Below are 22,950 nucleotides of genomic sequence, written 5' to 3' on the forward strand. Positions count from 1 at the left end.
TTTTTTTACACACACCTTTGAATAAACCTATACTAATGCGTTGGTAGCCTTGATTTCTTTCTTATGAGGGACTGGATATCTTGAAAGTCACAAGCCAGATCCTAATATTCCCAGAGAGAATTCTGGGTAGAGGCAAAATGAGCCATTGACCTATGATGAAGAAGCCTGCAAATCAGAAGCTAAACCATATGTGTACAGAGCTTCCATCATTGGTTATGGGTACCAATTTTGGAAAACAAAGCAATGGGTTCTCCCAAATTGGCCTTCTCTTGAGAAACAACAGAAAGCATTATAATATAAAAATACCATAATCTACTGTTGGTTTGTTGATTGTCGCTGTTGTTGTTAATTTAGGGTGCCAGGCCTGTCCCCAAATTAGGGGCTGTGGTTGTGGCCACCTGATGATCAGTGTCACCTCCCAAGTAGATATGAATTACTAAGAGAGAAGGAGTGACTTAGAGGGCAACGCTGTGTCGTCGGGTGAATATCTGGTTGGCATTCATTTCTGATTCACTCATGTGAGGATGAATGTCTACGTCCATTCCTGCTTCCTTACACAATCTGAGCAAGGTCTGGATGTTGTTCTTGGAGAGCCGCAGGTACCTGTAGGAGAAAAAAAAAATTTAAACCCTTACCTTCTGTCTTAGAATCAATATTGCGTATTGGTTCTAAGGTAGAAGAGTGGTGAGGGCGAGACATTGGGGGTTAAGTGACTTGCCCAGGGTCACATATCTAGGAAGTATCTAAGGTCAGACTTGAACCTAGGACCTCCTGTCTCTAGGCCCAACTCTCAGTCCACTGAGCTACCTAGCTGCCTTCTAGGAGAAATTTAAAAAAAAAGGGAAAAGATTTTTGGTTGAGGGTATGAAAGTGAAAATATCTTAGTATCCTTATACTTTATTGGAAATGCCCTATATAAATTGCGTATCCTTTGGAAAGTATGGGCTTCGTTGCTGAGAAATCTGGGATCTTTCCAAATGAATGCTATTTGAGATATCGGTGCTAAAAGAACACTTTAAATCATAGAAGGTTGGATGGAAAAAGGCAAAAGACCTCTGCCTTTGCTTATTACAATTGGGTGACCTTGAATTAGTTACTTTGCCTTTTTTGGCTTCACCTTATTCATCTCTTAAATATGGGGGGTTGGACTAAAGCTTTAGGGTTCCCTTCCACCTCTAAATCGCATGCATAAATATAAACATATACGTGTCCCATAGTTTAGTGTGTATATATATGTAGTTATCTTATAAATTATTATATTAACATAAAATACATTATTTTCTAGTGGGAGCATTTTACAGCCTCTGCCTCTTGTTACTTGTGAGAATCTAAGCAAGTCTCTTACTTCTTAAGTTCCTTACTTGTAAAATGAGAGGGTTAGCTTCTAGGGTTCCTTGATTCTGGTCTCTATATATTTGTGTATGTATGTGTGTGTATATATACATACATACTACCAGAGAGAAAGAGTCTAATCCTCTCATTTTACAATTGAGGAAACCGAGGAATAAATGATTTGCCTAAGCTCTCACAAATAACAAGTGGCAGACGCTATAATTGCTCCCACTCTAATGATGATAAAGAATCACATAGATTTAAAATTTATAAAACTAAATTCATATGTTATCTCAATTGAAACTCATAACCACCCTGGGGGAGGGTAGGTATCAAAGATATCATTTGTCCCTCTTTTAAAGCTGATCAGAGAAGTGAAGACTCTCCCATGGAACTTAGCTGGTAAGTATCAGTTATATAGAAAGTCCAGCCCCTCTCCCCTTTACATAGATTCTCTTCCATCATTATGTATTCCCTCCCCCCTCTGGTGCTGCTAGCCCCCAGCTTTATAATAGGGGGAGCTATTTATTTCCCCAAGTAAATGGATTTCCTCTACAGATACGGCTGTCTGCATTAAGTGACAGAAGAGGAAATGATCAAATCGCACACCATTTTCCCCAAATAAAACAAGCCTCCCTCCTTTCCCATCTAATTCTCGGCCATCTCCTCATCCTTGGGGGCCCAGCCCTTGTAGGAAGGAATCTCCAATAAGTGCAACTGGTACTGGCCTTTCCATTTCCTGACCACCCAGAGCATTTATTATCTGAGACCTGAATGGATTGGATTCCATAACTTGTTATGAATTGTATTGTACTATTTCTTAGAGATGGTGAATTATTTGAGGGCATGAATATACACATACTTATATATGTATGCATTGTTAAATATAACAATAGCATTTTTTCTTAAACCCTTACCTTTTATCTTAGTATCAATTCTAAGCCAGAGGTGTGGCAAAGGTTAAGCAATTGATGTTAAGTGACTCGCCCAGGGTCATACACCTAGGATGGGTCTGGGGTCACATTTGAACCCAGGTCCTCCCAACTCCAGCCCTGGTACTCTATTCACTGTGCAACCCAGCTGTACCCCCCCCTGCCTCAGGGCTCTTTTTCACTATACCACATGGCATTTGTCTGCTCCTTGAATGCCATCTCATTCATCTGCTTTCATTTTTCAGAGGCAGAAACTGAGTCCCTGGAGAGAGGAAATGACTTGCCCAAAGTTACATGAGGTCTTTCCCATGGCATGGGCCTTGATATATAACTGTTGAATTGAAATCACTCTCCAGAATTCCAAGGGACTAGACTGTTTTGTTTGTGACCTCAAAACGCTTTGGGCTACTTGTATTTTACTGAACACAATGTATGTCGGAAGCAAGGATGGCAGAGAGCTAAATGATGGCCGGCCCTTGTTAATGGGCTATTGCAGTGATACCACAGATGCTCAATAGCCCTCAGTGGCTCTCTAGCTGGCTCCTAAGGAGTTAAACTGGGTGGCATTCATTCATTCAGTCAACAGATATTTATTGCATGTAAACCTTGCGCTAGGCACAAAGAGGGATTGGGAGAAACCGGAAGACATGGTGCCTGACCTCCAGGAGCTGCTGGGTAGTTGAATTGAGGAGAAGGTACATCATCCACGCAGTCAGTAAACAGCTAATGGCAATACAACGTAGCATTTACAAGTATAAATGCTTCAAGATGAAGGCAGTTGGGGAGAGGGATTAGAGTTGGGGTACCCTCCAAACAAAGGGCACCCTCCAAAATTTGGGAAACAGGTCAGAAAATACTCTGAAATGAGAGGAAGCGTGTGAATATGGAGTTCAGGAGAAATCTGATTTTTGAAAGCTGCCTCTGACAATTCAGCTATGTGACCTTGTTACATCTCGGAGCCCTGGTTTCTGTATGTAAAACAGAAATGATAATAATACTTGTCCTTCACAGGGTTTGATGTGAGCCTCAAGTGAGATGAGGTATGTAAAGTGCTTTGTAAACCTTGAAGCTTCAAAAATTGTAAGCTATTACTTTTCATTGAAACTAAAAAGAGTCACCAAGCTCCAACATAGGCTGGGAGAAATGGTTACTCTTTTTGGCTTGATTCCCAGCTCACCAAGTCATTTTTTGATAACTAGTTCAATTCAATTCAAACCAACAAGCATTTATCCAGGGCCTGCTATGTCACAGACTCCGGACGAGACATTAAAGGATACAGAGACAAAAATAGTCAGTGCTTGCCCTCAAAGAGCTTATATTGTACTGGCAAGAGGCGTCGAAGCACATGGAAATAAATACAAATTCAGAGTCCCAAGTACTATGTTATCAGGAAAGGGAGCCCTGAATAGCAGGCATAAAGTACTCTGCTTGATAAAGGCATAAATTGACATTCTAGCTTTTAAACTAACCTCTGATGAATCTGGTGACTGGGATTTGGTTTTGTAGCTCCTGATCAGCCTTGAGTGAATGAATAAAGCCTTGAATGAATGAATAAGGCCCCTCTTAGACCTTGGGAAGCCTATAGGTAGACAGACGTGCCAGGGGCTCATCTTGTATATCCAGTCAGCCGCCTTCTCTCCCCACACTTTTCAACATCATTCTAAGCACAATAAGTATCAGAGGTAATCGGAGTAAGAAGAAAAAGCAGTGAGGGGCCAGAGTAGATAAAGATAGCTCTGCAGAGAAGGGGGGTGGGGCTTTGATTCTGGCTTTGGAAGATTGGGTAGGCCTTCATCAGACATAGAGGAGTGGAGAGAGCACTACTGGATCTAGGCTGATGTGAGATTATGACTTTGACTTAAAAAACAATGCTGTTCTCCCTACCCTGAAAAAGAGACTAGAGAAGGAAACTATAGTCGATCCCAAAATAATAATTTCTCTATAAGAATCAATTCCACCCACATAATATCCAAAGGTTGGAGGTTTTTTGCTTTCGGTGGTCTAAGAACAGCAATATTTTCTAAAGGAAAGAGCACTGGATTTGAAGTGGAAGAACTTGAGTTCAAATGAAAGCTTTGGCGGGCCTGGATTTTCTGTACACACAATGAAGGAGGGGCCAGATGGACAAAAATACCTAACATTTTTATAGCACTTGAAGTTTGCAAAGCGCTTGACATTTATGACTTCATCTGATTTTCACAACAACCCTGTGAAGTAGGTGCTGTTATTTTCATCCCTCTTATTCACAAGAGAAATAAGAGGCCCAAGGAGTGCAAGTGACTTGCCTGTGGTCAAATGTGGTCTATAAGTATCTGAGGTAGGATTTGAACTCAGGTCTTCCAGACTCCAGGATGGGAACTCTCCTCACTGAACCTCTTAAGGTTTCATGCTGAATAGGCATGGGTTAAATGGGTTTGATGATGCCAAAGGCCCCCTCCCAATCTAGCCAAAACCTGCAATCATTAGATCATCTCAGGAGCAACTAGCACCTAGTCTAGGTGAAACACAGTAGCGGGAATATGAGGACGGTGCGCTTATTATGGAAACTAGAGCTTTCAGGCTCTTTGACCAGAAACCGTTAGAAGCTAGTTCAAGGTCTGGCAGAACACAGCAATAACATCTAAGTTTAGTTGGAGTCATTCTAGAGTCTGGCAAGAATTCATTCTTCTAGACATCTATAAGACATTCTAGATCACAACTGTTCCTGAGGTCTCCTTTGAATCGATGCTTTCTGTGAGTTGGGGAACTACTACAGCTGTCGTCTTCTCCAGATGAAGCAGGGCTAAGCAAGAGTCTAGGATCTGTCTTCCAATGAGACGACATTCCCTGTACACAGTAGTCATAAGAATGATAGTTGAAATGTCGCTTTTTAGGCTAGGTCTACTTCAGAATCACACAGTCTCGGACCAGCTTGACTACCTTTTAAAGATTCAGTCCCTGATGTCACCAGGCATAGAATCTCTTAATCCAGGGGGCCCTTAGCAGTCATCTCTCCTAACCTCCTACCTGAGCACACATCCTCTCCATAGTCCCTGATAAGCGCTCCTTGCCTCTTACTTGAAGAGGTTTAGTGTTGGGGAGCTCACCATCTCTGAGGTACTCCATTGCATTGTTGAACAGTTCTGATCGTGAGGGGGCATTTTCTCACACCGAAGTAATACAATCCTCCTTGATTTTTCCACCAAATTTCTCCTGTCGTTGTTCTGTTATTTCAGTGTCTAACCTTTGGTGACTCCATTTGGGGTGTTCTTAGCAAAGATAATGGAGTGGTTTGTCATTTCCTTCTCTAGCTCATTTTACAGATGAGAAAACGGAGGCAAACAGGGTGAAGTGACTTGTCCAGGGTCATACAACTAGATGGGTGCGAGGCCAGGTTTGTACTCAGGAAGATGAGTCTTCCCAATTCTAGGGATAGTACTCTATCCACCGGGCCAGCTAGTTCTGCTCTTTAGGACCAGGCAGAATAAATCTATTGCCTCTATTAGTCTATCTGTGAGGGAGTGAAACCATTCACAGGCGTCTTCTGTTTTTGCTTTGTTTTGTAATTTGCAAGGGAAGAGAATATACCTAGGTACAATGTGCTCAAGGAATTCAGTTGGCCAACAAAGCTACTTTTAACGGGGCTTTGGCTGTCAGTGTCCACACCAGTTTCCTCGACAAACCTCAATTTCCTTACCTACAGCTCAGGACTTCATGGGGCTTCAACATTGGGGCGACAGTAATTGGACTCTTGTCAATTAAATTCTTCATCTTTCTATCATACACCTGGAAACCAGATGATGGGTCTATCACTTTTGAATTCAGACCCTTACGGGAAGAGAAGGCATCCTGCAAAAATTGGTTGGTTGGGTCTAGGCTGCTTCTGCGTGGGATATTCAGCCGTGGGATTGTTGATGACATATTATCTGGCCCGTCTGAGTCTGAAGAGGAAGAAAAAAAGTAAGAAGAATCTTAATATCTATTTCTGCATTCACTTTAAGGGCTTTTAAGACAGGCCCAGAGATAGGAAGTCCTAGGATCAAATCTAGCCTCAGATACTTCCTAACTTTGTGACCCTGGGCAAGTCACTTAACCCCCATTGTCTAGCCCTTACCACTCTTCTGCCTTGGAACCAATATATATATATATATATATATATATATATATATTCTAAGATAGAAGGGGAGGGTTTCGATTTTTTTACAGAGGACTTTCCTTATGATGACCCTATGAAGTATTGAATAAGCCCTATCTTAATTTTACAGATGTGATAACTGAGTCCCAGAGTTGCTTAGGGTCACAGAGTAGGTGTTGGAGCTGGAACACCAATTTAGATCTCTTGATTTCTATCTATTTTACCTCACTAAACATAATAATCAATAGAATATACCTTTAGGGGATTGGAGTGGGGGATGAAGGAAAGAAAAGTGGTAGAAGACAGAGACCCCAATAGTATTTTAATAAGAGATAATCCTTTCATAATTGTTTCAGAATACCTTGGAGGAGGTATTCCTCTCACTGGTAACTCCTCTAACTGAGACTGAGTTTTCTCATGTCTAAATAGAGGGGAGTGGACTATAGTTTCAATGGTCCCATTCAGTTCTGAAACTCTGATTCTATGAGCTCTACCTTCCATTTCTTCTCTGGGGGCTCTAACATGATGCAGTGTTCCTTGGCTGTAGCACTAATTCATGGTCAGTCTAGGAAACAGGGTGGTATGGTAGAAAGAACATTGAAGCCTGGAGTCAAGAGACCTGTATTCAAGTTACAGCTGCTAGCTCTTTGTCCCCACTGTGTTTCCTCAGGTTCTACCTAGGAAAATTGAGAGAGTTGGACTAGAAGACATCCAAAGTCCCATCTAGTCCTCATGGACTGATTTATGTAGCAGAAGAGCCTTTTAAAAGGTGTTTTCAATTTTCACTTGTCAAATTATGAAGCTACCACTGGCCTTCCTGCCAAAAAAGTAGCTGAAGAAAAGTTCTAAAGCCTTTATGGGAGTCACCCTAAATAATCTAGGTCAATCAAATTCCTCCAAAATGTTTAGTAGACACCTACTCTAAGTAATATATTAGGTTCTAGTGATACAAAGAACAATTTGGGGGCAAGCTCTGAGTGTTCTGGATGAGAACCATAGAGCTGGAAGGGACCTCAGACCAGGCAAAGTACTGGGCTTCATGTCAGAAAACCTGCTCTGAATCCTGGCCTTGACACTTCTTCCCATAACTTTGGGGAAATCATTTAATAACTGTGCGTCTAACTGTATTCATTTGTAAAACGAGAGGATTAAATTAAAGTGATCTTGAAGTTCCCTTATAGCTCTCTATATTGATGATGATCATTTAGTCCAAACCTCTGTTTTAATTGAAAAGGAAAATGAGGCCCACAGAAGGCATGAGACTCCTCTAAAGGGAAACAAGGAGTTATTGGCAAGGTTGAAACTAGGACTCAGTTGTGACTAGTTTTGTGTTCTTTTTATTGCCACATGTTACCTCTCATGAAGACAGTAAAAGGAGTAATTACTATGGGTGATCTGAGAACAGAAAAGGAAGTCTGCCATGGGAAAATGGGACATGTACCTTCATTTTAAGTCAAATGAGAAGACTGCAGCATGGTACAGTGGAGAGAGCTTTGGCTCTGGAGTCAGAAAAGTAGGGTTCAAATCCTAGCTTTGATAGTTTCGGGCAGTGGTTCCCAAACTTTTTTGGCCTTCTGCCCCCTTTCCAGAAAAAATATTACTTAGCCCCCTGGAAATTAATTTAAAAAAAAAATTTAATAGCAATTAATAGGAAAGATAAATGCACCTGTGGCCATCAATGCTCTCCTGGATCACTGCAGCACCCACCAGGGGGCAGTAGTGCCCACTTTGGGAATCACTGCTCTAGGGTAAATCTAGTTAGCCTTCCTGTAAAATGATAGGAGTGAGCCTAGATGGTCTCTGAGATCCTACTTGATTTCTCAGGATCCTTAGAGATAGGGTATAGTCCTTGTTCTCACCCAAAAACAATAATAGAGAAGTCTGTTTTCTTCCTGGGTTATGTATCTAAGACATAACAGAACACCTTCCAAGACTTATCAGAATAGGTGATAATAACCAAATTTTGTGTTTATATAGACACAAATAGCACTTCTAGAGGGAACCTGAGAAAATATTGCCAATGATTATGAAGTGGGCCAGAAACTGAAGGACACAGGAACACAGGTTGCTGTTTTCCTCATTCTTGCTCACTGAAGGCAAAAAATGCAGAAGATAAAATTTGGTTTGGGAAGTAGGTAGCTGGTATCTAAGAACAGGATCTAGATTTCTGGATCATAGCTTACAATATAGGGTTGGCATATTCTTGATCAGAGATGGCCCACACCTTACATAAAAGCTAGTAAGAGTATATATTTGCCAAATGTCATAAATCTAATCAAAGAGGTTCTAAAATATTAAGGATCAGGGAGGAAGAAGACAAGATTTGGGTAGCATTATATATTAAGAGGGTTATAGTTATGTGAGAAAATCTGGAAACCAGCATGGGTTAGCATGGTTGAGATTATTTGGTGAAGATCAGTGTAGGGAAACAGAACTGATTTTGTTATTGGAATAAACTACAGACCACCTGGACAGAAAGAGGAGATTGATGAGTTTGGAAAATAGGTCAATGAATTTGGCACAGAGGCATAATGTAGTAGTGATGGGGGCTAATAGTAGTATCCAGATGCCTGTTAGAGCTTTTCCCAAAAACAAACAGCTAATAACTTCCTAATTTGTTTTAGTGATAATTTCATTCTTTAAATTCTAGAAGAACCAGCAAGAGGAAATTCTACTCTGGATCTGATTCTCACTAACAAGGAGAAACTAGTTGTTAGAGAAGAACTAATGGTAACCTAAGGAGCAGTGACCACCTTATCTGAGAAACTGTGATAAAGAAATGCATGGAAATTTGGGCATAGTCTGACACACACTCTAGATTTGATCCCATGAATTAAAATATATTAGGATAAGCCAGATCATGAGAAATAGGGGGTGATTGAGAATGACATTCTGAAGAGATGAAGGGAAACAGTTGCAATGAAGAAGAGAAATGGAATTTGCTTGAAGATATCATTGTGTCTGCAAAGGGAACTCAACAACTAATTTAGATTTTAAGAAGAAATGTAGAGACAGGAGGTCCGGGGTTCAAATCCAACCTCGGACACTCACTTTCTAGTTATGTGACCCTGGACAAGTCACTTAACCCTCATTGCCTAGCCCTTACCTCTTTTCTGCCTTGGGACCAACACACAGTACTGATTCTAAGACACATGGTAAGGATTTTTTTTTAAAAGAAGAAATGGACAGAAGACAGAAGCAAGTTCAGGTAACAGCAAATGAATATAAGTGGAATGATCCTGAAGAAATAATATCAGGAATGCTAACACTCAAAATGAGCGAAGCTAAGGATGACAAAAAGGTGTTTTTTTTTGTGAGTATAGAAAAGAAGGAAGATATCAGAGAAGGAATATGACCATTACTCAGGGTCAATGCGATGATAGCTGACAACTGGAAAGAAAACAATGCTACTCAATTTTGAAGTCATTTATTTTTTGTGATGAGAATACATTTATTGTAAATGACAGTTGAGTTCCCAAAATAAATTGTTTTTACCCCAAATAAATGAGAAGATAGTAAAAAAGCATCTAGCTGTTTCTTTTGAATTCAAATCATCAACTGGCCTAAATGAATTACATCTTTAGGTCTCAAAACAACTGTCAGATGTGATTTCTGAGCCACTGTCAGAGTTATTTGGATGATCATGAAAAATCAGAGAGGTGCCACATGGTTGGAGAAATGCAAATGTTGTCCCAGTTTTTGAAAAAGGAAAGAGAACAGAGCCTGTACACAACAGGTTGGCAGACTTGACTTTGCTTCCTGAGAAAATTAGCAAAGGGATCATTTAAAGAGATAGTGGGTGAGCCTCTGGAAAAGGAAGCAGGAATTACAAGAAGCCAGAATAATTTCACCAAGAACATAGCTTTTTGAGGCTTGTTCTACTGGTAGAATGCTGAGGATACAGCTAACCAAAAGCTTTTGATAAAATGTCTCATACTATCCTTATTGAGAAGATGGACAGATGTGGAGTGAACAATAATATGATCAGGTGGATTTAGAATTGGTTGGATGCCTAGACTCCACAAGTAATTGTCAACGGATCAATGTGAGCATGTTTAGAGGTCTCCAGTGAAGTGTCCCAGGGCTCTGTGCTTGACCCTCAGCTGTTTAACATTTTTACAAACTTATATAATAAAAACACAGATGGAATACTCATTGCATTGGCAGATGATCACAAAACTAAGAAGAGATAGCTAACAGTGGATGCCAAGAATCCAGATCCAAAAGAATCTTGATAAGCTAGAGCATTGGGCTGATGAATAATAAATAACAAGATCAAATTCAAAAATATTAATGCTAAGCCTTGTCTTTGAGTTCAAAAAAATAGCTTCCTATGTGTAAGAGAGGAGAATCACGGATGGATAGATAACAGTTGTTTCTAAAGACACCTTGAAGTTAATGCAGTGTTGGCTAATATCATGTTGGACTTCCTTCCGAGGGGTAGAACTTCCAGGAATAGGGAAATGATGATGGTACTTTGCTCTCATCAGACCTCATCTGGAATGATATGTGCAGTTCCTGGTGCTGTGACTTAAGAATGACCTTGATAAACTGGAGTATGTTCAGAAAAGGGTCCTAAGTCTATGACACCTGAGGACCAGTTAAAGGCACGTGGTTAGCCAGGAAAAGAGAAGACTTAGGAGGACACGTGATTATCAGCTGTTTTCATGCATTTGAAGAGCTGTCTTTTGGAGGAGGAATTAGATTTGTTTTCTCTCTCTCCAGAGGGCAGAACCAGGAATGATGGATGGAAGTTGCAAGAAGGTAAATTTAGGTTTGATATTAGGAAAAACAGCCTAACTGTACCTACCCCTGAGTGGAACAAGATGCCTTGAGTGCTAGGTGGGTTACCTTCCTTGGTGGTTTTCAAGAAGAGGCTGGATAACCCTTTGAGATCGTGTTATGTTGGGTATTCCTTTGGTGTCTGGGTTCAATTACACACTCACTTAGGTCCCCTCCCAACTCAAATGTTTTGTCATCTAGCCCAGACTCCCTCATTTTACACAGGGGGAACCCGAGACCTACAGAGCATGATGTGACTTGTTCCAAAGTCATGTGGGGAGTTAGTGACAGAACGAAGGACTTGAATATATTTCTTCTGGCTCTTCTTACAAGCCTCTTTCTATTATATCTTATTGCTTCCCTCCTTGGGCCCATAGGGACCTCTGAGGATCATGTGGTTGTTCTAGTTCTACTCCTTAAGTCTAAAAGTCATTCTCTGGTCATTCCCTCTTTGATATTAAGAACTCACAACTCAGAGCCCAAAAGAATCAGTTGAAAGGCCTTTTCCTCTCTGATTCAGATTTTCTCTTGATGACTGGAGTCCTTTAATTTCTGGAAAGTAACTTCTTTATGTTTGCTATAGAAGGATCTGACTGACTTTGCCTCTTGCCTGAACATTTGAGTAGGGGGTGGGGGAGAGTGAAGGTAAAATGATAGGAGGAAAGCAGCATCTGCCCTTATCTTTGTCAGTACCCCCCAAACCCACAGAGTACATCATTTCTAAAGGCAAAGGAAAGGCCTCCCCACTCCTGAGCCCACGTGGCTCCCTGCGTTTGAAGATGGAGGCAGCTGGAAGGGCTGAGAACTGCTATATAGGTCAAGTCAGAGGAGCCCTGTGAGTTCTCAGGAGGACTGTGGCTGCTTTACTCCCACCACTGTTTTCACAAACTTCTGCTCCCCCTTCCCTGTGGCTGTGGGAGGCGGCCACTGCACCTGCCTTCTTGCCTCCAGCCTTCTTCCCTAATGCCCAAGGGCTCCTGCCTTGTGGGTCCCTTTGGCCCTCATTCCAGTCTCCCTACTCAGCCTGCCTCTGGCCCCAGGCTGTCAGCTCCTTATCCTATGCCTTCTGAGGTGGCAGAATTCCCTTCCTTCATTTATATTGTCACCTTGCAGGTATTTATAGATTGCAGTGTGGTCCCCTCCCCCTTCCCCTTCCCCCCGAGTCTTCTCTTTTTAAAAATGTTATATGCCCCAGTCTTTTCCCTTAGAATTCAGAGACTTAAATTGAGAGATGGGATGAGAGACAGAGACTAAGGAATCTGTTCTGCTTATGGTCTGTCTTTTCTTATTGATGCTGGGAAGAGGTCAGTCAAGGGAGACTGTTTTCTGGTGCTTTTTTGGCATTCCCTCCATCCCCAGTAGTCCTTAGGACTCCGTTGGACTCATTCCTCTTTGGATGCCCCAAGCTTCAAGAGAAAAATATGCCGAGGTCCCTGGGTCTTTTAGGAACTTAGAATTATAGCCTAATTATAGAATATTTAGGGATAAAAAATTGGATTTGGATATAGAAGGGAAATTAGAGATTATCTGTACTAATCCTTACATTTTATAGGTGAACAAACTGAGGCCAAGGGAGCTGAAGGGATTCGCTCCAGTTCATACAAACTGTAAATTTCATAGCTAAAATGTGAACTCAAGTTTTCTAACTACAAATCAATGGAAAGTGAGCAAAGGTTATGGTTAGAGGCAGGGTCAGGACAGGTAAGCCAGGTCTCCTAATTCTCTAGATTAAATGCTTTTCTGAATGTGTTGGAAAGAAGATTTGGAGCCAGAGGACTTGAGTTCCAGTGCTGATTCTGTGAATTTTTATCTTTGAACTTTCAAAACTATGTTTAGGAAGGGAATTCAAAACCAAGCAAAAGAGACCACAATAGATCAAATGGACAGTTTTAATTTATGCAAAATTGAAAACCTTTTCACAAAGAAAAATTATTTCTGTTAGAATAAGAATGCTATTGAGACTTTGGAGAAGTCTGATATTTGAGATATATGAGGATTTGACACAAATATGTAAGACTAAGCAATCATTCTCTAATGGAAATATGGTCAGTGGATATAAAGGCAGTTTTTAAAAGAAGAAATGCAAACTGTCAATAGTATGAAAAATGCATGGCCACTAATAATAAGGGAAATAGGAAATTAAAACAAGTTTCGGGTTTCACCTCATACCAGAACTCTGGCAAAGATAATGTAAGAGAGAGATAGTCAGTGTTGGAGAGACTGTAGATGGAAGGCACACTAATGTAACTTTTGGTAGAACATCTCATTCTGGCACATATAACCCAAAGAAGTCAAAGATAGAGTGGAAACTCCCATGTATACCAAAATATCTGCACCAGTACTTTCCATGATAACATAAAATGAAAACAAAGTGGATGCACATAATTTATGGAATGGCTGAAAAAATTATGCTATATAAATACAATGAAAAATATCTTAAGAAATGACCAACAGAAGGAATTCAGAAAATGGGAAGCTGTATTAACTGATATAAATAAAAGAAAGAAAAATCAGGAGAACAAAATATAGAAAAAGAAGAATGTAAATGAAAATAGCACTTCAAGGCAGTGAAATACAGAAGAAGAGATAAGGATATACCCTTTCTTTCTCTTGATGAGTTGGAGGGTTAGGAATCTGGAATGCTTCATACTTGTCAGAGGTACTATCTTTGTTACTCGCTTTTATTTAACTGTTTTTCTTTGTTAAGAGGAAGAGTTAAATAGGAGGGATGTTTCATTTAGATGGTTTTGCAAATGCATTTGAAAAACATAAGGCATTTGTAAAACTTTTTCAAATAATTGCTCCCCATGAGACCTTGAGCAAATCATTTTCCCTTTCCGGGTCATAGTCCATCTGTAAAATGAGGGTGAAGGGTTGAACAAGGTGATCTTTAAGGTTCCTTTTAGCTCTAAATTCCATAACCCTCATCACATATCTCAGCCCTTTTGCTCATAGTGTGCTGGATATTTTTCGACAACTGGTGGGGCTCCTGACATGTAGTAGGACTCAGGATTGGGAACATAAGGGATGCATAAAATAGATACAGTGCCCCGTAATACATTGAGAACTCCAGGCTCTGAGTGAGAGGCATTATCAGAAATGAGTAATGAAATCAGAAAGTTATCATGCTCTTGAAAAAAAAATCATCCTGGACTGAATGAGATTAGCCACGTAGCCACACACAAGAGTCATCCTCCCTTGGAGACAGCTTGTAAATGTGATGAGGATAAGATAGGAGCATTTTCTGAAGATGAAAGGACCTCCCTTAAAGAGAAACAAGCTGTTTACAATGGAAGATACATCTTAGAAAAAGTACAAAGTTAATCATGAAGAAATGTACAGAGAGGGCTTTGGTGACTGGGAAAGAAGGTTTAAAAACGAGAGTAGAAGAGCCAGCATTTGTCAATCAGTCAGTCAATAAACATTTAATAAGTACCTACCATGTTCCAGGCATGATGCTAAGTTCTAGGAATATAAAGAAATGTCAAAATTCTTTTTCTTAAGGAACAAGTCTAAGGAGCAGCTCCAATGGAGGAGTCAACTTGCAAACTATGAATTTAATAATGATAAACTGGAAATCATTCCAGAAGAAGGGTACTAGAATTAAAAGAGATCAGGAAAAAGGCTTCTCTGAGAAGGTATGATTTTAGCCAAGACTCGAAGCCAGGAAATCCAAGAGACAATATGAGAAGGAAAGCTTTCCAGGCATAGGTGATAGTTGGTGAGAAAGGCTGAGTGTCTGCTTTGAGGGATAGTAAGGAGGCCAGTGTCATTGTATCACAGTATTTCGGGTGAGGTGTTGACCAACAACCTCAAGTGGTCTATTTGTCGGTTCTTTTTTGAAAGCTTTTAAAACTATGCATTAATCCTTGGATTTGTTCGTTTTTGTGGATTCAAAGAATCAAAATATCAGAGCTGGAAGGGAATTTAGAAGCCAACTAATCTCTATAGGTAGCCCTTCCACATTGTAGGGTTAGGAGCACAGCATCCTTGTGATCTAGAAAATCTGAACAAAACTTTGTGGCTTTTGCATTCTTTTTACAAACTTTAACTTTTTACTTATTTTAACATTAAAAGAGAAATCATGTATATTTATGGTATTACAAGATAAAATATGTTGATGTTATATAATACTATGCATATATTTGATGATTCCTGAGTTTCTAAACTTTTCCTGTGTCATTTACTGACCCTTGGGTGTGTCATCTGCAGCTTCAGCAAAACTCTCTCCAAATTCCCATTTAATTTCTTATGCCAACTCATAATATATTGAAACTACGATGGGGGAAGGAGTGATGTGGAAGGGACACATGCATTTCATTTGACAGATGAGGAAACTGAAGTCCAGAAAAGGAAGCTACTTGAAAGGTCTCCTACACTGAGTTAGAGGAAGAGCCAAAGCTAGAACCCAGTCACCTTGGCTCCCTAGTCGGTCAGTTTTTATATTATTTATATTCCATTCTTCTTCGATGCCCCATCTCATTGTAACTTAACATGGGCTTTCCAGTTTCTGGATTTCTTGAAATTTTGACTAGTGACCCAAAGGAGCATAGGTTCATAGGCTCTGGAGCTAGAAGAGACCTTGGAGATTACCAACTCCCAGACGAATAAGGAACTTGAAACTTAAAAAAAGAGAGGTGAGTTGCCATCTCTAAGAAGTTTGAACTCAACCTTTTGATGAATGGGTAAAGCTTCCTGACTCTAACAAGCTCATGACCCAGACCATAATGAGTCCTCAGGACTCAGATGCTATGGTGACTCTGAGAGTCCCTAAACTCCCTGGCCTCTGTCTTCATCACCATCCCTTCACAGCAACAATGTCTATCAGTTTATTTTTCTAGACAAGCTTGGAGCTCATGGAGTTAATGTATAGAGAGAATGCAAACATGAGATATAATTTACTTTGTTGTAGAGTAGAAGGAATATTGGTATCTGAATTGAGTTTTGGAACTGGTTCAATTACTAACTCACTGTTTGATCCTAGCTTTTCTTCTCTGGCCCCTGGTTTTTATCTCTTTAAAACAAAATGATTGACCCTGCTGTGTATATACCCCCAAGAAGGTCAAAGACAGAAAGGTCCCATAAGTCCCAAAATATTTATAGTAGTCCTTTTGTTGGTAGCACTCATCACTCCAAAAGGAAACAGAGTGAGAGTCCATCAACTGAGGAATGACTGTATAGATGGTATATGAATATAATTAAACAGTCAATAAACATTTGTTAGGTATCTTCTATGTGCCAGGCTCTATGCTAAGTCCTCAGGATAAAAAGAAAGACAAACAATTTCAAAGAGCTCATAGTCTAATGGGGGAGACCACATGAAAATCACTTTATACAAAGAAGCTATATACAAAATTAACTGGAAATAATAAACTGAGCGAAGTCACTAAATTTTAGGAGAAATGGGAAATACGAAGCTGTTGAAGGTAGAATTTTAGTTGAGAATTGAAGGAAGTCAGGGAAGCCAGGAGATAAAGATGAGAGAGAGTGTTCTAGGCATAGGAGAGAGATCCAGTGAAAACACCCAGATTCTGGAAAATGAGTATCTTGTTTCAAAGAGCAGCAAGGATTCCAGTATCACTGGAACAAAGAGCACCTGGGAGGGGGAGGATAGATTGGAGTAGAGAGAAACAAGTGCCATAGGTTCACCATCACTGGTCTATTGTCATTGCACCTTCCCTCTACCTTGCAACCTTTAACCCTTCATCCTTACCATGACCTCCAATCCCTAGAAACCTCAGTTCTTTCCCAGACTATAATTTCTGCACTAGCTATATGCTCTTCTTTCTCCCATCTTGACCCCTTGAGGAACCAGTTCAACTCTATACCATCCTTCTGAATTCCTTTCTGTTTCTTGTCTTTCTGAATGGAAAATCTTAGATGACTTTCTTCATCTGTTGCCTTTGTTCCTACATATGAGATGAATGAATGAAACTAAAAAAAATATCAGCAAACCATGCTGACTAGATTGACTGAAAATTTCTTCTACCACCTTAACTTGGCTCTCCCTGTTGCAAGGCAATCCTTTTTACTCATGCTTAATTAACTCTACCCCACTCACCAGAGTAGCCCTTTCAAACTTTTTCACTTAATCTTCTACCAAAACTCTCAACTGAGAACCTTGACATTCACCAAGGATGATCTCTTTTCTCTTCTAATCTCTTATCATCCAAATGATTTAGGCTATTATTTTCTCTCTGTGGGCACACACACACCATCCCCCCCCCCCAAGTTTGTTACTAGAAAGGCAGAAGGACTCAGTCAGAGCTGCATCCCTCACCATGCCTGATGACATTTTTTCACATCCCCTACTCCTCTGCCCAGCAGCCCAGTGCACAGTGGAGAAGGTGAGCAGCTCATAGGCAGCAGAGCTGAAGGGGAGCAGAGCACTTGGACCCTCATTTCTCTAGATCAAGGAAATCCACGGATAGAGGCAAGACTCAGGGAAACTGTTGGCATCCTTTAGGAAATAGGAAGAGCTTCCCTACAAGTTTGGGAGAAAAGGCAAGAACATTATTCACACTTACCAGACATTAACCTCCTGTTTGCCTCCTTCAAAGTGTTGAGGTAGGTGGTGTAGATCCTTGGAATATCAGGATCTCTGTGTGTTGAAAAATCATCTGAGGATCTTCTGATTTGTCTCAAGGCATTCTTTATGAAGGACTTAGAATAAAAGAAAATGGAGTCATGAGTATGGTCAGGGGGCACAGATGCCCCAGAAGTGTCATACTTTGCTCCTATTCAAGAGTAAAGCCAAGTAGGATGCCCTTGGTGGTTCCTTTAATTTCAAAGTTATGATCTTAGGAAGCCAAGTTCACAGGGATTCCAAGAAATGCCAAAGGGGTTCAGAAGAAGAGATGTCTTCCCTGGGACCAGGCAAGTGGGATGAATTTTAATCCTTTTCAGTTTTATAACCCAGGGAACTTGGGCCCTTTCCTCTCTTGAAGAAGCAACTACTTGTGAACCCTTTCACAGTCAGAATCTTGTCTGAGCCATCTATAATAAACATACAAGGTGTGTAGGGCAAAAGAGAGCATCCTTATTTAACAAAGAGAATGTTGGGCCTCTGCCTTCCCTTCTGAAATTTGCCAAGGGAAGAACTGAGTCAACTGAGAGTACTGCCCATCCAGGTAGGAGTAGGGTTTGAATGTGGATTAGTGGGAGATAGGAGATAATGGATTTGAGTCACTATTATTAGCTGAATAACTTTGAATGAATCACTCTTTGAATGAATCATTCTCCCTCTATAGGCCTTGACACTCACCTGCCAAATGGGGTTTATAACAGGATACCTTATAAGGGATGCTGGGAAATAAGAGAAAATAAAGTGGTGAAGTGCTTTGAGAAATGCACTCTGTCATACTTGTGGGAGATGGTATCAGGAATGAAATTCTACCTGCTGATGTTCCTCTTGGGGGAGAGGATGGGAGGATCTGGGGGACAAGAAGAGAAGTTGGACAGGGGTATCTGTGATTTCAGAAGGAAAAGAGCAAAAGAAATGGAGAGATAAATGGAGTGAAGTAGACACTTCTAAGTAAATGTACACTGCTACAAATGAAATAGCTTGAGGTAGTCACTAAGAGCCAGTAAAAAGTCAAGTCAGGGTATTTAGTCTTTCACTGAGGTGGGCTCCAAGAAGCCAGTGGTATAGAACTGACCATGTGTTTCTTTTGGTTTTCTCTCTCTGGCTAGCGCCTAGGATTTGGGAAGCAGAAGGAACTGAATTACCGGAACAAAGGTCAAATTTTCCACTTCGTCATCTGAGGGTTTCAGTAATAATTTTCTGAGTTTTTTTTCTTCTTGATCCATCTTGTGGTCTTGAAGGTGTTTCAGATTTTCCAGAGACTGTTTGGTTTTAGTCAGCTTGGGGAAAGAGAGAACATAGTAGAGACAGTCATAAGGCTTGGAAGCAGAGCAGTTCAACTCAGTTCAATAAGCATTTTCTTAAAAGTTTATTGTGTACAAGGGCTCTGGCAGTACAAAGAGAAACAGTATACAGCTCCTGCCTTCCAGGAATTTGTATTCTGCTATAATGATGCAACATATAAACTTGACTGGTGATGCAATGGTATAACAGAAAGGACCCTGATTTAGAGTTAGAGGACCTGGCTTTCAATCCTGGTTCTCCTATTTTTTATCACCTTGACACTTCTCTGGATCTTAGTTTCCTTATCTGTCAAATGAGGGAGCTGGACTAAGTGCTCTCTGAGATTCCTTATACTTCTAAGTTTATGAGCTTAAGTTTTTTTTTTTTTAAATAAGACACGCTTTTGTTAGCAAACTCAGTGAGTGAATTCCATATCACTAAGGTCAGTACAAAGGAGGAGAAAACGTTCTCCTTTACCAAAGGGGACATTGAGCATTTGCCTTCCCTTGTGAAATTTGCCCATGGAAGAAGTGAGTTCACTGAGAGTATTGCCCATCCATTCCCCTCAGAAAAGGACAGGGGGATTTAATGTGAATTAATGAGAAGAGCACGGACTGAGAGATAGGTGTTGAGTTTGAGTAACCATTCTGCTGTTATTAGCTGGGAAAAAACCCCAAAACTTTTTCTATGTCCCAGCAACTCCCTTCCTTCTGCTTCCTGAGTCGTAGGGAGAATCAACTAAAAGAATGACATGACTCATCCTACCTTTGATTTTTTGGTGCCTACCTCAGTGAGAGGGCCAAATGCCCCAATCTAACTTGACCAACTTTCAGTGACTACCTCAGGCTATTCAATTTGTAACCTGGTATATTTAGAAGTGTCTGTTTCACTCCATCCATCCATCTGTAGTTTTGCAACATATAGTCTGGGTCCTAGCTCTGTGACCCTGGGAAAGTCACTTAACCCCCTATTTCCTAGCCCTTGCTACTCTTCTGTTTTAAGATCACATTAAGACTAAAGGTAAGGGTTTAAAAAATACATATAGTCTGATGAGTTTGTCTGGGGCTCCAAGAAGCTGTGATTTGCCCAGGGTTCAAGTAGCTTATATGTAGCAGTGGCAGAAGTTGAACCTGGAGATGGAGTAGAATGAGATGGATGGAAGAATCAGGAAGACCTGGGTTTAAGTGCTGCCTGTGACCAATGAAAAATAAAATTTGAGCAGGTAACTATAGATTCCATGAATGTAGTCAGATCAGCAAGGCCGAAAACCAAATTTTAACTCCACTGATGAGAAGGATAGACTGCCTTTTGAACTATCAGCCTGTGTAAGCTTGTAAGGTTGTGAAGTCTTGGCTAATGGGTGTCAACAGTGAAAGACTGACAATTAAGCTTCCAGTTATTCCTAACCTCTGTGACTATGGCTTTTTCAATCTCATTAGTCTCATTTGAATTTCTCTGATGCTCCAGTGATCAGTTACAGAAAATACCAAATTTTTTTTTCAGTTTAAAAAACCTTCCTGAATAATATACCAGGAGGTGATTTGCTAGGAAAACACAAATATAAGACAGGAAAAAGCACTTGATTATCAGGATTGGCTGGATTGAAAGTGGTAGAAGGGAGGCTAGGTGGATTGAGTGGATTGAGAATTAGGCCTAGACATAGGAGTTCCTGAGTTCAAGTCTAGCTTCAGAATTTTCCTAGCTGTGTGACCCTGGGCAAGTTACTTAACCTTAATTGCCTAGCCCTTACCACTATCTTCTGCCTTTGAACCAATATTAAGTATTGATTCATTTGCTCTTAGTCCACAGCTAGGACATAATAGAAGCAAGACAGTCCAATTTGGGTTGCGTGACCCTAATTAGATCAATGCTTTTTTCATTCTGCCATGCTTTAAATATGAGTTGAGAGACAGTAAAGAGGCTTCTCTACCCCAAAGTATCAATAGCCGATGCTTGTGAGCATCCTCTTCACAATAAATTCTTTGAGCCTAAGAATAAGCCCTCTTTTAAAATAAATAAAAACAATAACACCATTCTTTTTTTCTCTTACTACCTTCCACTCCCAACCCTATGATATCATCAAGTCATTAATAGTTTTTGTGAAAGAGTTCTACAGAGACCTTCCTCTCTCACAAGTCTGGTAGCAAGAGAGTATTGCTTGCTTGCCTAAAAAGAGGAGAGGGTGCTCATGGGAGGGAAAGGAGTGAAGAAACAATAGCCAGAAGTACAAACACACTTCACTGCTCTGCAATATGGAGTATGGAATAAGGCAGCTTTGTGTAGTGACAAGATGACATAAGAGTGAGCCTAACGGTCTGGATTTAATATTTGCCCCAGAACAAACTTACTTTGTGACTTCCAACAAGTCATTTGCCTCTGAAATATAGAAAATCATGGGGCAAGTTGGCAATTTGATTTTCTATATTACATCTTTGGACCTTGCTTTCTCCAATTATAAAATTAGGGGGTTGAACTGAAGGCCTTTTCCACTGGAGTTCTGTGAATGGGCAAGGAGGCAGCAGCCTCCATAGAAAGGAGGTCAAATCTCACAGGCATCTGGCCATTCAAGGCCAAGGACCCCTGACAGGGTTCAAGTCCAACCCACATATATGGCATGTGAGTCAGAGAGTGTTCTAAGTGAAAGGGGTCACAGTCTCATAACTTTTAGAATGCAAGCCCTCTAAGAGGCTTCCCCTCTATGTGTCCTATTTGCATACTTGGTGATTCTCTTTCTTGTGAGCGACAGCCACGGACTTCCCATGCTTCCCTTCCAATCTCTCCATGAAGTTTGTTGAATCTGGCCGCTTCCTTTCCTTGGATGTCCTCCATCTTGTCTTCTCTGTCGTAGGCTCCCAGTGTAACAACTTCTTCGAACTTTCTGCTGGATTTCCATGAGTTGCACTTGCTCTTTTTTTATCTCGTCCTGACCAGGATGAAATGTTAGGATTTTGCCCAGTGGCAAGAAGGTGAGGAGAGGTGGAAGACCATGGCGCCATACCTGACATTTTGGAAAATCAGTCAACAATCCCTGTTGCTTACTGTGTGGGGCTCTCATGGCCAGGTAGACTAACATGAGAGGGAATTGTGAGGTCACTTTTGGGACAGCAACCTTGTTGAAAAGTTGAAACTGACCTCAAACTTCCTCACTATTTATCCTTTGGGACAGGACGGACAGCCTTCATCCTGGTGGTGAAGGTCATTTAATCAGCCCCTTCTCTGAGGAACATTTTCTCCCCAGAGTTTGGTATTATGGAGATGGTGAGTAGTTGCATCATGATGGATTGTAAAAAATATTTCTAGAAGGAAAAAATTAGGGTTTGTTAGTGTTAATGCAAAATTAGGCTATATTAAGGCAAGCAGGGTGTTGTCCATACTAAGGGACTTGTTAATATCCTACTATCTCCTGCATTAGTTTGTAATCTCAGCTCAATGACCCTGGCCCCTGTTGCCTGAATGCCAGGTCTGTGGATATTCTCCCTTTCCCTTAGGGTTCTCTAGTACCCTTAAGGAGGCTGAAGGGGAGTGGGTCCCTAGTATCTACCACTGGTTCAAGTCCCTACCATTTGTGTTACCCAGTTTTAGGAGTCCAAGTACCGCAGTTTCATTTAACCACTTAATAGTCAGATTAGCTTTTAGGAAGGAATATTTACTTCAAATCTTTGGCAAGAACCAATATTCAAATATTTCTTCCCAATACCTGGGGAACATAATCCCCCTTATACCACCTTAGACTCTTGGGATGGGAGGGGGATTAGGTTCATAGCTTGGCTCAGTTTCTAGATAGAATCAGTCCCACCAAGTTCTGAGTTCAAAGCCTCTTTGTTTCCTGCACTCTTTCCACTGTATCACCCATCATCCAATCAGATATTTTTTTTATCATATGTCAGATAGTCTGCTAGGTGTTGTCCGATGACAAAATAAGC

The 22,950-nt window shown here is 40.6% G+C and overlaps 1 protein-coding gene across 1 annotated transcript; it reads right to left on the reverse strand.

Annotated features, from left to right (window-relative positions):
- Window positions 1-455: 455 nt before the first annotated feature.
- On the reverse strand, window positions 456-22,023 carry C2H16orf78 (chromosome 2 C16orf78 homolog). Its single transcript, XM_044659726.1, has 5 exons — window positions 21,745-22,023; window positions 18,889-19,023; window positions 17,688-17,823; window positions 5,941-6,184; window positions 456-603 (listed from the first exon to the last, which is right to left on the reverse strand). The coding sequence occupies exons 1-5, from the start codon at window positions 22,021-22,023 to the stop codon at window positions 456-458; spliced, it is 942 nt and encodes a 313-aa protein (XP_044515661.1).
- Window positions 22,024-22,950: the final 927 nt, after the last annotated feature.

Source organism: Gracilinanus agilis, chromosome 2 (genome assembly GCF_016433145.1).
Source record: "Gracilinanus agilis isolate LMUSP501 chromosome 2, AgileGrace, whole genome shotgun sequence".
NCBI classification, from domain to species: domain Eukaryota; kingdom Metazoa; phylum Chordata; class Mammalia; order Didelphimorphia; family Didelphidae; genus Gracilinanus; species Gracilinanus agilis.

Excerpts from the sequence above, each read along its gene's own strand:
- C2H16orf78 (XM_044659726.1), bottom strand. The coding sequence starts at position 22,023 with ATGGCGCCATGGTCTTCCACCTCTCCTCACCTTCTTGCCACTGGGCAA. Across the intron at positions 19,024-21,744 it reads ACAAGAAAGAGAATCACCAA|CTGACTAAAACCAAACAGTC; the intron begins GTATGCAAATAG and ends TCTTTCCCCAAG. Across the intron at positions 17,824-18,888 it reads AAAATTTGACCTTTGTTCCG|TCCTTCATAAAGAATGCCTT; the intron begins GTAATTCAGTTC and ends TTTTATTCTAAG.